A 13285-nucleotide genomic window follows, 5' to 3' on the forward strand; every position below is an offset into this window, starting at 1 on the left:
TGTTCTTAGAGAGAATGTAGAAAACCATTTGTGTGAATCAATACAGAACTGCATTATTCTTGCCCTTAAGATTTTGGACTCCATCTCAAAACCTACTGTTGGATCCATGACAGACCCATCTGACTTGATTTTTCTTAAGAGCAGAAGAGTCTAAAATAAATGTAGCAGGATGGCATATGAGGGAGGAGAACACTCAAGTGAGTAGGTGATGTGCAAATAAAGTCTTTGTGAAGGTGGACCAAGAGCTGTTTATATTTTTACAGTTATGGGGGGGTAAAGAGGAAAAAAAAAACCAAAAACAGAAGGAAAGAGTGTATAAAGGGAAGATGATGAAAATAAACTTTGAATTCTTTATCTTTGCTCACACTCCATTATGGCAGGTTGACCACTTATACTGGTGCTATTTTCAATTGCTACTATTACAAATTCAACATGGATTTCATTATGATTGTTACTGGCTCCTTCATATGAACTGAAAAGTGTTAAGAAATCTCATATCAAATGTAACTGTTTGTGGTAGAGCAACAGCTTTCCAGAGGATGTCCTAGTGTTCATTCACAAACTTCAAGGGTTGTAACCAGACAGGGATTCCCACACTGAAACTGTGGGATTTCTCCTTACCAGCCTGCACGTGTGGGTTTTTCATGATAGAAACTGTATTGGGAAAGGAATTTATGCAACTCAAGGGGGACTGATAAAGTCAAGCAGTACAGTTGGGTTGTTTGAGCCTCTGATATCTGTCAGGCGCTAAAATCAGGGGAAGTGGATGTGCCCCAGGACTTCACAGTCTCCATGTACTCAGGGGTATTCTTGTTCTTGCACTGTATTTAATATGGGAAGATGAAAGTCCTGATTTGTTTGTCTTCCCTTTGGAAAACACCATATAGTTTTGCCTTAGTTTTTTTTTTCCTTTTATAGGGTGTTGTTCTTCAGTCAATTTTGAGCTCCTTTAATTTTGAATTAATAAGTTAACAATGTTAACCTTAACTTGCTTCCTTATCGTTCGAAGCTAATATTTAAAATAAGCTTTGGGTTTGGCATTTTCTTGTTCCCTCTAATTTTAATGGAAAAGGAAAGTGGCCAGATTATGTCCCTTTCCCACTAGAATTTTTCAGCTGCTGGTCAATAATTAAGGACTTCAAGGTGCTGGATCAATTAGTTAATGGGACAGGAGCGCAGGTGGTGTTTGCCTCAGTTCCTGCAGTAGCAGGGATGAATGAGGAGTAGGAAAACTCATCAGTAGGTGGCTAAAGGGTTGGTGCTGCTCAACCACGGGGCAAATTCTCTGGTACCTAGTCTGCTAGAGTCAGATGAGCTTCATTTATCTAGCAAGGGCAAAAGGACTCTAGCCTGTAAATTGTCGGGGCTGATCAAGAGGGCTTTAAACTATGTTTGAAGGGGGAAGGGGTTGAAACCAGGCTCTCCAGAGATGAGCCTAAGGAGGAAAACCTGAGTTAGAAGTGAAATCAGCAGCCCAGCTGAAATGCATGTACACCAATGCACACGAGAGGAACTGGAAGCCATCGTGCAGCAGGGAAGCTGTGATGTAGTCGCCATCATGGGAATGTGGTGGGATGACTCACATGACTGGAGTGCTACCATGGATGGCTACAATCTCTTCAGAAGGGACAGGCAGAGTAGGAGAGGTGGAGGGGTGGCTCTATATGTTAGAGAGTCTCTTGGCTCTGTAGAACTTGGAATCAGTAATGATAAGATTGAATGCCTGTGAATCAGAATCAGGGGAAAGGCCAACAAGGCTGACATTCTGGTGGGAGTCTGTTACAGACCACCCAACCAGGATGATGAGGGTGATGAATTGTTCTACAAGCAACTGACAGATGTCTCAAAATCGCCAGCCCTTGTTCTCATGGGTGACTTTAACCTGCTGGATGTCTGTTGGAAACTCAACACGGCAGAGAAGAGGCAGTCTCCTAGAGTGTGTAGAGGATAATTTCCTGCTTCAGCTGGTAAATGAGCCTACCAGGGGTGGGGCCCTGCTGGACCTGCTGTTCACAGAATAGAGCTGGTGGGAGATGTGGTGGTCAGAGACTGTCTGGGGCACAGGGACCATGAAATGATAGAGTTTTCAATACTCAGGGATGCAAAGAGGGCCATCAATAAAACTTCTACCCTGGACTTCCACAGGGCAGATTTCGACCTACTCAGAAGACTGGTTCAGAGAGTACCTTGGGAAACAACCCTTGAAAACAAAGGGGTCCAGGAGGGATGGACTTGCTTCAAGAAGCAAGTCTTGAATGCACAGGAGCAGGCTGTCCCAGTGTGCCAAAAGGTGAGCTGGCGGGGAAGACGACCGGCCTGGCTGTACAGGGAAATTTTAAAGGAAATTAGGGGGGAAAAAGAGAGCTCACTGACTATGGAAAAAAGGGCTGGCTACTCAGGAAGAGTCTAGGAATATAGTTAGGTCATGTAGAAAAAAAATTAGAGAGACAAAGGCACAACTTGAACTCAATCTAGCCACTTTTGCTAGGCATAACAAGAAGTCCTTCTACAGATACATCAATAGCAAAAGGAGGGGCAAGGCAAACCTCCTTTCTTTGTTGGACATGGGGGGGAACATAGTCACCAAAGATGAGGAAAAGGCTGAGATACTTAACACCTTCTTTGCCTCAGCTTTCAACAGTAAGACAGGTTGTCCTCAGGGCAACTGGCCTCCAGAGCTGGTAGACAGACGGGAAGCCGAATAGCCCCCCTATAATCCAGGAGGAAACAGCGACCTGCTGAGCCACTTGGATACTCATAAGTCTGTGGGACCAGATGGGATCCATCCTAGGGTGATGAGGCAGCTGGTAGAAAAGCTTGGCAAGCCACTCTCCATCATTTACCAACAGTCCTGGCTTGCTGGGGAGGTCCCAGATGATTAGAAGCTGGCAAATGTCACGCCCATCCATAAGAAGGGGCTGCAAGGAGAACTGGGGAAACTGCAGGCCTGTCAACCTGACCTCAGTGTTGTGGGGCAGATCATCCTAAGCGCAATCAGACAACACATACAGGATGGACAAGGGATCAGACCCAGCCAGCCCAGTGTTTAGGAAGGGCAGGTCCTGTCTGACCAACCTGATCTCCTTTTATGATCAGATGATGCGCCTGGTGGATGAGGGGAAGGCTGTGGATGTGGTCTATCTGGACTTCAGCAAAACCTTGAACACTGTCTCCCCCAGCATACTCCTGAAAAAGCTGGCAGCCCATGGCTTGGACAGCGAGGCTGGTGAAGGGACTCAAGCACTCTCTCTGAGGAGAGGCTGAGGGAGCTGGGGTTTAGCCTGGAAAAGAGGAGGCTCAGGGGAAACCTCATCACTCTCTACAACTACATGAAAGGAGGCTGTAGGCATGTGGGGGTTGGCTTCTTCTCCCAGGCAACCAGCAGTGGAACACGAGGGCATGGTCTTAAGCTCTGCTGGGAAGGTTTAGGTTGGATATTAACAAGAAATTTTTTACAGAGAGAGTAATCAGACATTGGAATGAGCTGCCCAGGGAAGTGGTGGATTCACCATCCCTGGAGGTTTTTAAGATGAGACTGGATGTGGCACTTAGTGCCATGGTCTGGTAACCATGGCAGTGTTGAATCAAGGGTTGGACTTGATGATCTGAGAGGTCTTTTCCAACCGATTTGATTCTGTGAATACATTCCAGTATTAATATGAGCTACTAAAGACCAAAACTTTTTGATAGAGGATGAGAGGAAACTGCACTGACCAAGAATAAAAGGATCCCTCTTATATATACAGAACACCCGGAATCTGAAGTACTACTTCTGTACGGTAATTTTTAGCATTTTTATGGATTTTATTGTGCAGTATGTGATAACTTAAAGCTGCTCTGGCTGAGGTGATCTTGATGACTTAGACAGACAGTTGAAATTTTTCCAGAGTTACCTGAATGTGTCTTGACTCTCCTCTCACTGCAAAGTAATTGGACATAGAATCTTCTATGCTGTACAGGAAGGTATCATTTACCAATATAGACTACTTAGGCTGCCCTTATATGGGTGAAAATTTCAGTTGCAGTAACATGTAGAATGTAGTTGCAGTAAAATGTTGATGGGAAGGGACCTCTGGAGATTGAGAGGCTTAATTTTCTGCTTTAACTTCAAAGTTAGATCAGGTTGCTTAGGGCCTTACTGAGTCAAATTTCAAAAATCTCCAAGGTTGCTTGGAGATGCTGTTAAATCTCCATCCTGTTCAGTGCTCAGCTACCCTCATGGTGAGGATTTTCCTTATATCTATTTGGAATTTCCCTTGGAGCATTGAATCTGTTGCTTGTTGAGCTTTCACTGTGTTTCCCTGAGAATAATCTGCCTCTACCTGTTGTATAACTCCCTGTCACATAGGTGAAAGCAGTAGTGGGCTCCTTTTCTTCTCCAGGCTGACCAAACTGAACTCCCTCACAATGTCTTTCATGTCATGTGTCAGCCCTTTTACTATTTTAGTGGCTTTCCTCTGAATTTGCTCCAGTTTGCCAGTACCTCTTGTGCAGCATGGCCTAAAACTGCAGTATTCTAAACATGGCCTTACGAATGCCAAGCAGAAGGGAATAATTGCTTCCCTTGGCCTGCTGTTTGCTTGGCCTTGTGCTCTTGCTTATGCAGCTCAAACTACAGTTAGTTTTCACTGATTTTAGGGTGCACTGCTGGCTTGAACTTGCTGTCTCCTAAGGTACTATTTCCAAATCCTTTTCTGCAGAGCTGCTGCCAGTCCGGTCTGTAGCAATAAAGCTGTATGGGATCTTTTCCTTCCCAAATGCAGGATATTTTACATTTGTCTTTGTTTAACTTAACAAAGTTACTGTTTACTTCTTCCTCCAATCAGCTGAGGTCCTTCTGAATGGTGGCCCTCCCCTCCAACATGTTGACTGCTTTCCCCATAATTTGCTGAGGCTGCTTTCTGTCCTAGCATCCAAATCTGATCATGTTGGCCAGTATCAACCACTGAGGAATACTGCATCTAACCAGTTGGCATTTAGAATTATTTACAATACCGCTTTAAACTTCATGGTCCAAGAAATGTTTTTGCCTACCTGTTCAGTTCACATCTCCTCAGTTTGACAACCGGGGTGCTATGGAAGATAGTGTTAAAAACCTTGCTTAAGTCAAAGCACTGTTGACCACCAATTCTCCCTGGTCCACAAAGCCACCAGTTTCTGCTTAAGGCAGTCAGGTTGGTTGTACAGGGTTTGCTTTTAGAAGTTTGTTGTCTAATTCCAGTCACATTTATGTCCATCATGCCTGGAAATAGTTTGCTTTTAGGACTCACTCTACATTTTTTACAGCAAACGAGGTGAGACTCACTACTATCTAGTTCCCTGGATCCTTTATCCTCTCCTGCCTCCACCTTGCTTTTAGGTTGGATCTTGTTTGTTTGTTTTTAAGTTACCTGTTCCCTGTCATAGGCAGTTACCATGACTTTCCAAAGATGGTAGCCAGCAACCTTCCAGAGACATCAACTAGCTTTCTCAGTGCTTTGTATGTTTGCCATCTGGTCCTACATAGGTCCAGGTTACCTAGATAGTCTTCAGATTTGATAGCTCCTCTCCCTCAAACTTTGCTACTAGATGCAGAAACCTGGGAAACCTGATAGCAGATCTTGCTGGTAAAGACCATGGTGTTGAGTACCTCAGCTTCTTCTGTACCTTTCATCACTAGGTTGTTTCCCAGTCTAGCAGCTGAATTACACTTTCCCTAGTCTGTCTTCTGCTCATGGTAGAAGTGTTTTTTCTTGCCTTTCACATCCCTCTTCAGTATCGGTTCCAGACAAACTTTGGCCTCCCTGCTTCAGTTTCTGCTTACCCAGACAGTGCATCTGTATTCTCCTCCAGCTGCCTGTCCCCACTTCCCCTGTACATATATTTCTGTTTCATTTGAGCTCTGTCAGTGAGAAGTCCTGTGCACAGTCAGCTGGCTTCCTGCAGTGCCTGCTGATTTTCTTGCATGTTGGGAAGGCTTATTTTTGTGCTCAGAGAAGAGAGTTCAAGAAGATGACTGGCTGTCATGGGCTCCTTTGTGGCTTCCCAGGGCATTTTGCTTACCATTCATTCCCTGAGCAATCCCCAGCTTTATCTACTGTGAGTCCAGAGTCTGTACTCTGCTGCTTTCCTTCCTTTCTTTCCTCAAGACTTACACTACAATTTCACAGTTACTGCATCCAAGGCAGCTGTTGGCTGTCTTATGCATGAGCAGTTCTTCCTTGTTCATGAGCACTGGATCCTGCACAACCCCTCCCCTAGAAGGCTGTTCACTGCCAGCATCAGAAACTTCTCCCAGTGCATGTCAGAAATTCCCTGGATATTTCACACCCTACTTGTGCTGATGTTCCAGGGAGGTGTTGTGTGATTTAAGTCCTCCACGAGAACAAGGGGCTCTGAATATTGGAAAACAAGCCTAGGATGATGTCCTATTTACTGTGGGAACTGAAAACAGGTTTTTCTTAACTATTTGTGTTGAACCCCAAGAAGCTGCTGCAAAGATATACATATGGTATTTTGATTTTATTTTGAAATGAGATACTTTATTTTTGATTCATTTTGAATTACTGCTGTTGTGCAGTCAAAATACTAATTTAGCTGATGTCTATCGTGCAACTGATGATATAAAATAACCTGGTTTTATGTTGGATGAATACTTTGGAATCCATAATATTTTTCAAAACTAATGAATTTGCACAAGTTTTGAGTAATTTTTTTCTCTCTAAGATTTCTACTTTCTAATTATCCTGAAGTAATTAATGTGCAACTACATGAAATATTGCTTTGAATTGCACTGTATGGCTCTTACATTCAGACCATACAAATAATAATTGCACATATACCTGTGCAAGAAACAACTCCTCATCTTTTTTTTTTTTTATAAGTGACTAATAAGAGAAGATCTTGTCCATTCATATTTATCATATTTTGTTTCATAGTAATTGGTGACACTGTGCTTCTTAATCTCTTTTAGTTGGAAGATGGGGAAGAAGAGCCGAGTAAAAACTCAGAAGTCGGGTACAGGAGCCACAGCAACAGTATCTCCAAAGGAAATGTTGAATCTAATTAGTGAGTTATTGCAAAGTAAGTTTTGTTTTTATGCTTTTCTGGGAAAAGGGATGGTGTGCAAACCACTCAAAAACATTCTCTTGCTGAAGCCAGTGAGTTATATTCATTTTCTTTAAGTGGCTGAGCTTGCTATTTCAGAGTGCCTAAATTAAGACAGATACTCTGAGATACATACTGAACTGTCTCTGTTAGTATATACCATTACTGGCTTATTTAAATGTGTATGTATTGGACATACCATATTTGTGGCAGCTTTTGGCTTTACATCTCAACACAAGTATAAATACTGGGTGAGATTAGATTTTTAAAAAACTAGATAACTTGACACTGAAGCTTTATCAAAAATGTTTTTTCTTGTAGACCTCAAGAATGGCACTATTTCCATTTATCATTTGAACAGTACTTTGAACTGATATTAGAGTAGAGAAATTAACTGTGAAGCAGCGATACAACTCAGTTCAACTGCACAGATATTTTTGTCACTTTTTGTGGTGCTTAGTTCTTGTGTATAGACCAAAGATTTGTTTCACTTGTTGGGGAAATTGGAACTCATCCAGTATTTCTAGTAAAGATGAAAAGCAGAGAGTAATTTCATATGATGATGCTAAAATACTGTTCACTCTTTCTACTGTCATTAGCAACTCTGCTGAGCTACGTTTCTTTTTGAAACACAACTCCAGATTTTAATATCCTGGACACAACTAAATGTTGCTTTAGAAAAACTGGAATTTTTCTTAGCATTGCTCACAAAGAGAAGACAAGGAGTTGTCAAAGCAGTTTGATGCTTATGCTATCATTGGCCTCTGCTTTGCTACCAAAAATAAAACATAGATCTAATTTGCTAAGCAAAGACAAGTATCAGCTGTTCTTTTTGTCAAGCTTCCATATTTTATCAGTGCTAAGATTTTTCAAATCGGTTGAACAAGGTAATCTTCAGCTGTCCACTTGGATTTACATGACTTAGATCAAGAAATCCACACACTTGGCATTTAGAATATTGGCAGAGACACTGTGGATGTTATCTAAAGCTAAAGCATGGCTTTGTGTTCCTTTGCTTGTCCTTCCAGTATCAATGCATCTGTGAAAACAGTATTGACTAGGCAGGTCAAATGTATGTACCAGCAAATTTCTCAATTACTTAAGGTAAGCTCTGTGCTATTGTTGTCTGCTTTCATTACAGCAAGAGTGATGGCAAGCAGGCTAATGTAAACAGAATGCTTTGCTTGAATTATTGAAAACAGAGACTTTTTTTGTTGTTTGTCTTATTTGGGATACTATCTACTTAATAGCCTGGTTGTTTACCTTTTTTTCTTCCTAACTTTTTAGACATTTGCTCTTTCTTATGTCGTAAAGAATATTAAAAATTAAATAACTTCAGGTAAGTTATACTATGAAAATTTCAAAAACCTGAATTACTAACCTGTCATATAATGGGATGTTTTTAACAGTGGAGATCATTTTATTTGCCATGTAAACATATTTGAAGGACAAGTAGTACTGCAGTTCAGTTAAGTTGCTGTGAAGCCATAACTCTGATGTTAAAATGATAGAATCTACTTTATTAAAGAAAACATTTTTATTTGGCGTTTTTACTTCCAGAATGCAGCAGTCCTCCCCCAGGTCCTGGAAAGGAATGGGAAGAATATGTACAGATCCGTTCACTTGTTGAGAAAATTCGCAAAAAGCAAAAAGGTAAAGGTGAAAGACTGTAAGATGACAATGGTTCTGAGTATTGATTTGCCTAAAGAATTGTCTGTTAACAGGAAAATGGAATGTTCTTTGTCTTGCCGTTGTTATATAAATATTATGCAATCCTATTATTTTGTGTCAAAAAAGAAATCTTTACTCTCTGACATGCAGTTGCTTTTTTACACTTGCAAGTGTTTCTGAAATGTTCTGGTGGGCATGACCACTGGCATTAACCATTTTAATACTCAGAATTCTGAATGATTGTCACAGACAGGTGATCCTGTGAGAATTCTAAGTAAAAAAAGGAGCTTGAGATTGTGATAAGACAATGTGAAGGACTAGAAGTAAAAGTCCTCAGAGAACAATAAGCCTCTTTGATTCCTGATTGCCTAGTCTGCTGCTCTGCCTCTATAAATCTGGGCATTCTGAATTTAATTTTGTAACTATTTTATTCTTACATCAAGACTTTACTGAATGTTGAAACAGTTTCAGCAATACAACATTGTGACATTAAGTGATGACAAAAATATGTAAATGCACAAAATAAATACATCATATCTCCTGTAAATCAAGCACATAATTAAAATAAAGAAATGCTTATTATGCCACAGCTAACATGGAGTTTTATTGCCAACTTTCCTAAATTTAAGATATACTTATTTTTCAGACTAGTACAGTTTTCTTCCAGTATGATCTGCTACAGCTTGGTGTTGATGATACTTTTTTTTTTTTCATATTATTTTTGTCTGTATTTGGAGGCATACTTTAGAAAAGGCTTTTCATGTAATTTTAGTAAAATTAACCTCTTTTATGACTGGTGTGTTTTCATGGCTGAGAAATGTCTTTTTAACCTTGCGATGAATAGATTCGGGTTGGACATACCTGAAAAGTCCTGAAACAATATTTTCTTCTCTGGTGTTTATACAGTAACAACAAAAAAGCCAGGCTGCATATAAGTGGAGCTTGACTGATTCATGGCATTACTTAATAAAGCAAGTACTTAAGAGGCTTGAAATTTCCCTTTCACACTGTTTTAATATATTTTAACTGATGCATAAAAATCTTACTTCATGAAAGGATTTAAAAACCTCTGAACATCAGTTATTGGCAGAGGGCATATGGAAGAATAAATGGTACTGTTTGAGTGACTGCATCCTGTAGTGGTGTAGAGATGAACTTGATCCGTTTTTTTACTGTGCCATGGCTTCTATAAACTTATGGTACATGTCCAAGTTTCTTTGATGTAATACATGTGTTATGGTAAATCATAGTTTGGGTTTGTAAGAGCAGAGTTAGCATTGGGGTTGGCCTGCTCGCTGTATCTTTCTTCTGCACCAGAAAGATCAAACCATCCATGGGGAAAATGGCTGCTGGCAGAGATGGTAGAATTAGTTAATAGTATTTTGTTAATAGAGCGTATTTTTTTCCCTGAAAGATGCAAAGCCTACTAAGCACTACAATGTTGACATACAATTGTCTTTTAATGTAACATTTTTATGTACATAGTGAGTGTGAAAATATGGTGTCTTTCAAAACTATTTTTTAGTGGAACACAGTAATACTATGCAGTTTTCGAATTCAATAAAGGCTTTAGACAATTATCAGAGGAAGTATCAATTCCTGTTGGGAACTCTGAGATGTACAAATTAGTGTATTTTGCCAAAAGTGTCATACTTTTTGCTTTTCTTGACTAGAATATTGGGTTGCAGAACATCAACTAAAATAATTTTCAGTATAGAAAACAATTTGAAAACTGAGTATTTTTAATTTCTAAAATTTTCCTTGTTTGACTCATCAGGAAAATATTAAATAATTTTTCAATATAGATTTTCTTCTATATAGGATAGCTATATTTTGTTCAATATAGAAACAACTTGTTCTTCAATAGTGCTTAAATTTAAAGGACCTGATCCTCTCTTTAATTTGGACCACATTGTATATGAGGAACAGAGGCAGAATTTCAAAGATGCTTACAGAATGGCCCCAAATAGAAACTGGGTGTTAAAAGCTTGCAGTAGCCTTATACAGTAGTAAAAGTTGGAAATCAAAAGGAAAGTCTTGGACCGTATAAACACTTGCCAAGGTCTGTAGAAACTATGCAACTAGTCTTCTAGATTTGTGAGGTCGTTACATTCCAAAAAATACTTTATCAATGTTGAATTTTTATACTGCATCATCAAAGACTATAGTTTTAGATGATAATTGCACTTCTAAGGTAACTGCAGATTTAATTGGTTCTGGGGCTTGAAATGCAAAATTTGGAGGCAGGAGGCAGGGGATATTTTAAATACATTAATGCTCCTTTCTTAAAATCCTTTTAATCTAAAACCATATTTTATCACCTCTGTTTAACCAAAGTGTCTTTGGAGGTAAGCATCTTGTTGATGACATTTTGTCACTCATAAAATAGCTGGAGCATTCAGGGGCCTTTGGACACTTTTAAAGTGATCTGGCACTAGAGTTTGGGTTGAAGAGAACACACAGAGGCAGAGAGGCACAAAAGGAGCTGGCTGAGTATAGCCAGGAACTGTTATGGAGAGGTTCAAATCAGATGACAGTAAAGGGGAAAGCTGAGGAAATGAATGAAGCTTGTGATTTCACTGGTGGATGACATGCCTGTTGGAGAAGCAAGGTGTAAAAATTTGCACAAGCAAGCTCTGTGATGTCAGGAGGATGATCAGTCTCTAGATATTTTAGTAGATCCATATGCTGCAGAAAAAGGCTAGCTGCCTTCAGATCTGCTTATCACCATTCACAGTGCTGAATTAATGAAATTGCATCTTGCCTCTCGAATTCCTCCTTGTGTCTGTATCAACACGTGGTGGTGATTGCATTTATCATCAATATTAAGCTTGGAAATATTTTCACTCTTCTTATTTAAAAGGGAAAGGGGAGGAGAGCTTCATATTTCATCACAGCTCAGTTTAGGTGGTTGTGTTTTTAAGATGAATGGTAAGCCAGTTTGGCACAATATTGAAGTTGATGAAAATTGAGTATGACATTTGTATAGTATTGAGTAACACTTAACAAAGACCAGTTCTGACTCAGCTACTTCAAAGTAGCACTGCTGTGGGATAGCAGATAACTTTTTCCATGGGCTTTTATATTGAAGTTCTTTATCTTTCTAGATCCTCTTATTTCTGCATTTGTTTTTTAATAAATTGTGTATATAGGTTTGTCTATTGTCTTTGATGGAAAAAGAGATGACTACTTCCCTCAATTGATAAAGTGGGCAACTGAAAATGGAGCATCCACAGAGGGTTTTGAAATAGCTAACTTTGAAGAGGAGGGATTTGGTTTGAAAGCAACAAGAGAGATAAAGGTGAGCGTGTGAACATTTGACTTAGATTAGAAAATCGTGTTTGGAATATATCTGCAGAGCTCTGAAATGTTCACCACCTTCCCCTCCCCCTTTTTGCTGCTTGTGAAACTGATGTTCTGAAATGTTCTCAGCTCTGCTTTCTTGAGAAACTAAATTATTTATAAAATTGAGTATTATTTTTTATGACTACTGATAGTATTGTGAATTTGCAATCAGTCTTCCTTTTTCTTCCTCTGTATTGTCTATACTCTTTACCTAATCACCAGAGTACCTTGTTTATGTATCCCTTTCTTCCATGTTTTCTAACTATTTCGTCTCTTCTTTCATGTCCCTTCTTTTAAAGAAGTGGTCTATTTGCCTCAGAAAAAGGTATTTGCAATAACTGTTTTCTAGTGAAAATGAAAAAACCCCAAAATTACAATAATTGTAAGGAATGTCTTTTTATCAGGTGAGGAATATAGACACACACAGTTACCTAACTGTTAAAAAGTAAACATTTAAGATTGTCTTTCCATTCCCATTTTGCAGAAGTTACAGCTTTGAAGACCAATCAGCTGTTATAGTAAGAATATTAGAAAATGAGCATAGTATATTCATTTTAGGGCTTTAGTAGCTCACAGTTAATAAGCTCCTACAAATCCTGAGCAGTTCTTCTAGAATAAGAATGGCCAATGTGAAAAAACTCGACTGTGAAAAAATATTCGACCACGTAATTATTAGTAATATAATGTGTCTGATAACTTTAAAGTAGTGTGGGTAACCTACATGTTAGCAGTTCCAAACTGAAGCACTTTATTTTGTAATCTTATGTGTCTGTCTTCAAAGGTTTGTGTAATGCAGATTAGAACATTTGGTTAGCACAATATGAAACATACCTTGTTCGTTTAATTTGAGGTGGAAGAGAAGAAGATTTTTGATTCAGAATAATTTTTATTAGAAAAAGAGAATACAACTTGTAATTTAAAGTCAATGTACATTTGAGAGACTTGGCATATCATATAAATGCTAACTGACCCTCTGTATTTTTCCCTTCTGTAGGCTGAAGAGTTGTTTCTGTGGGTTCCTAGAAAACTGTTGATGACGGTTGAGTCAGCTAAAAATTCAGTCTTAGGTAAGAACTTCAGGAAGTTCTTAAGCAAGAAATTAATATCTATGGGATCATTCAACAGGAGACTTTCTTTTTTTAGCTGATCTTTATTACAGGACTTGCTTGTCATGCCAACCATC

At 39.2% G+C, this 13285-nt stretch overlaps 1 protein-coding gene across 4 annotated transcripts in view; it reads left to right on the plus strand.

The window, feature by feature from the left end:
• The window catches only part of SETD3 (SET domain containing 3, actin histidine methyltransferase), a 65625-nt gene that overhangs the window by 19626 nt on the left and 32714 nt on the right, over positions 1-13285 (plus strand). For all 4 annotated transcript variants that reach the window (XM_027637660.1, XR_003526704.1, XM_027637661.1 and 1 more), the window contains 4 exons: positions 6953-7062; positions 8647-8739; positions 11910-12058; positions 13097-13169. In XM_027637660.1, the coding sequence (XP_027493461.1) occupies positions 6960-7062; positions 8647-8739; positions 11910-12058; positions 13097-13169 (418 nt within the window). In that variant the 5' untranslated portion in view covers positions 6953-6959. Of the gene's footprint in view, positions 1-6952; positions 7063-8646; positions 8740-11909; positions 12059-13096; positions 13170-13285 lie in introns of those variants that run through there.

The sequence above is a fragment of the Corapipo altera genome, unplaced genomic scaffold (assembly GCF_003945725.1).
Source record: "Corapipo altera isolate COAL_440 unplaced genomic scaffold, ASM394572v1 23, whole genome shotgun sequence".
NCBI lineage: Eukaryota > Metazoa > Chordata > Aves > Passeriformes > Pipridae > Corapipo > Corapipo altera.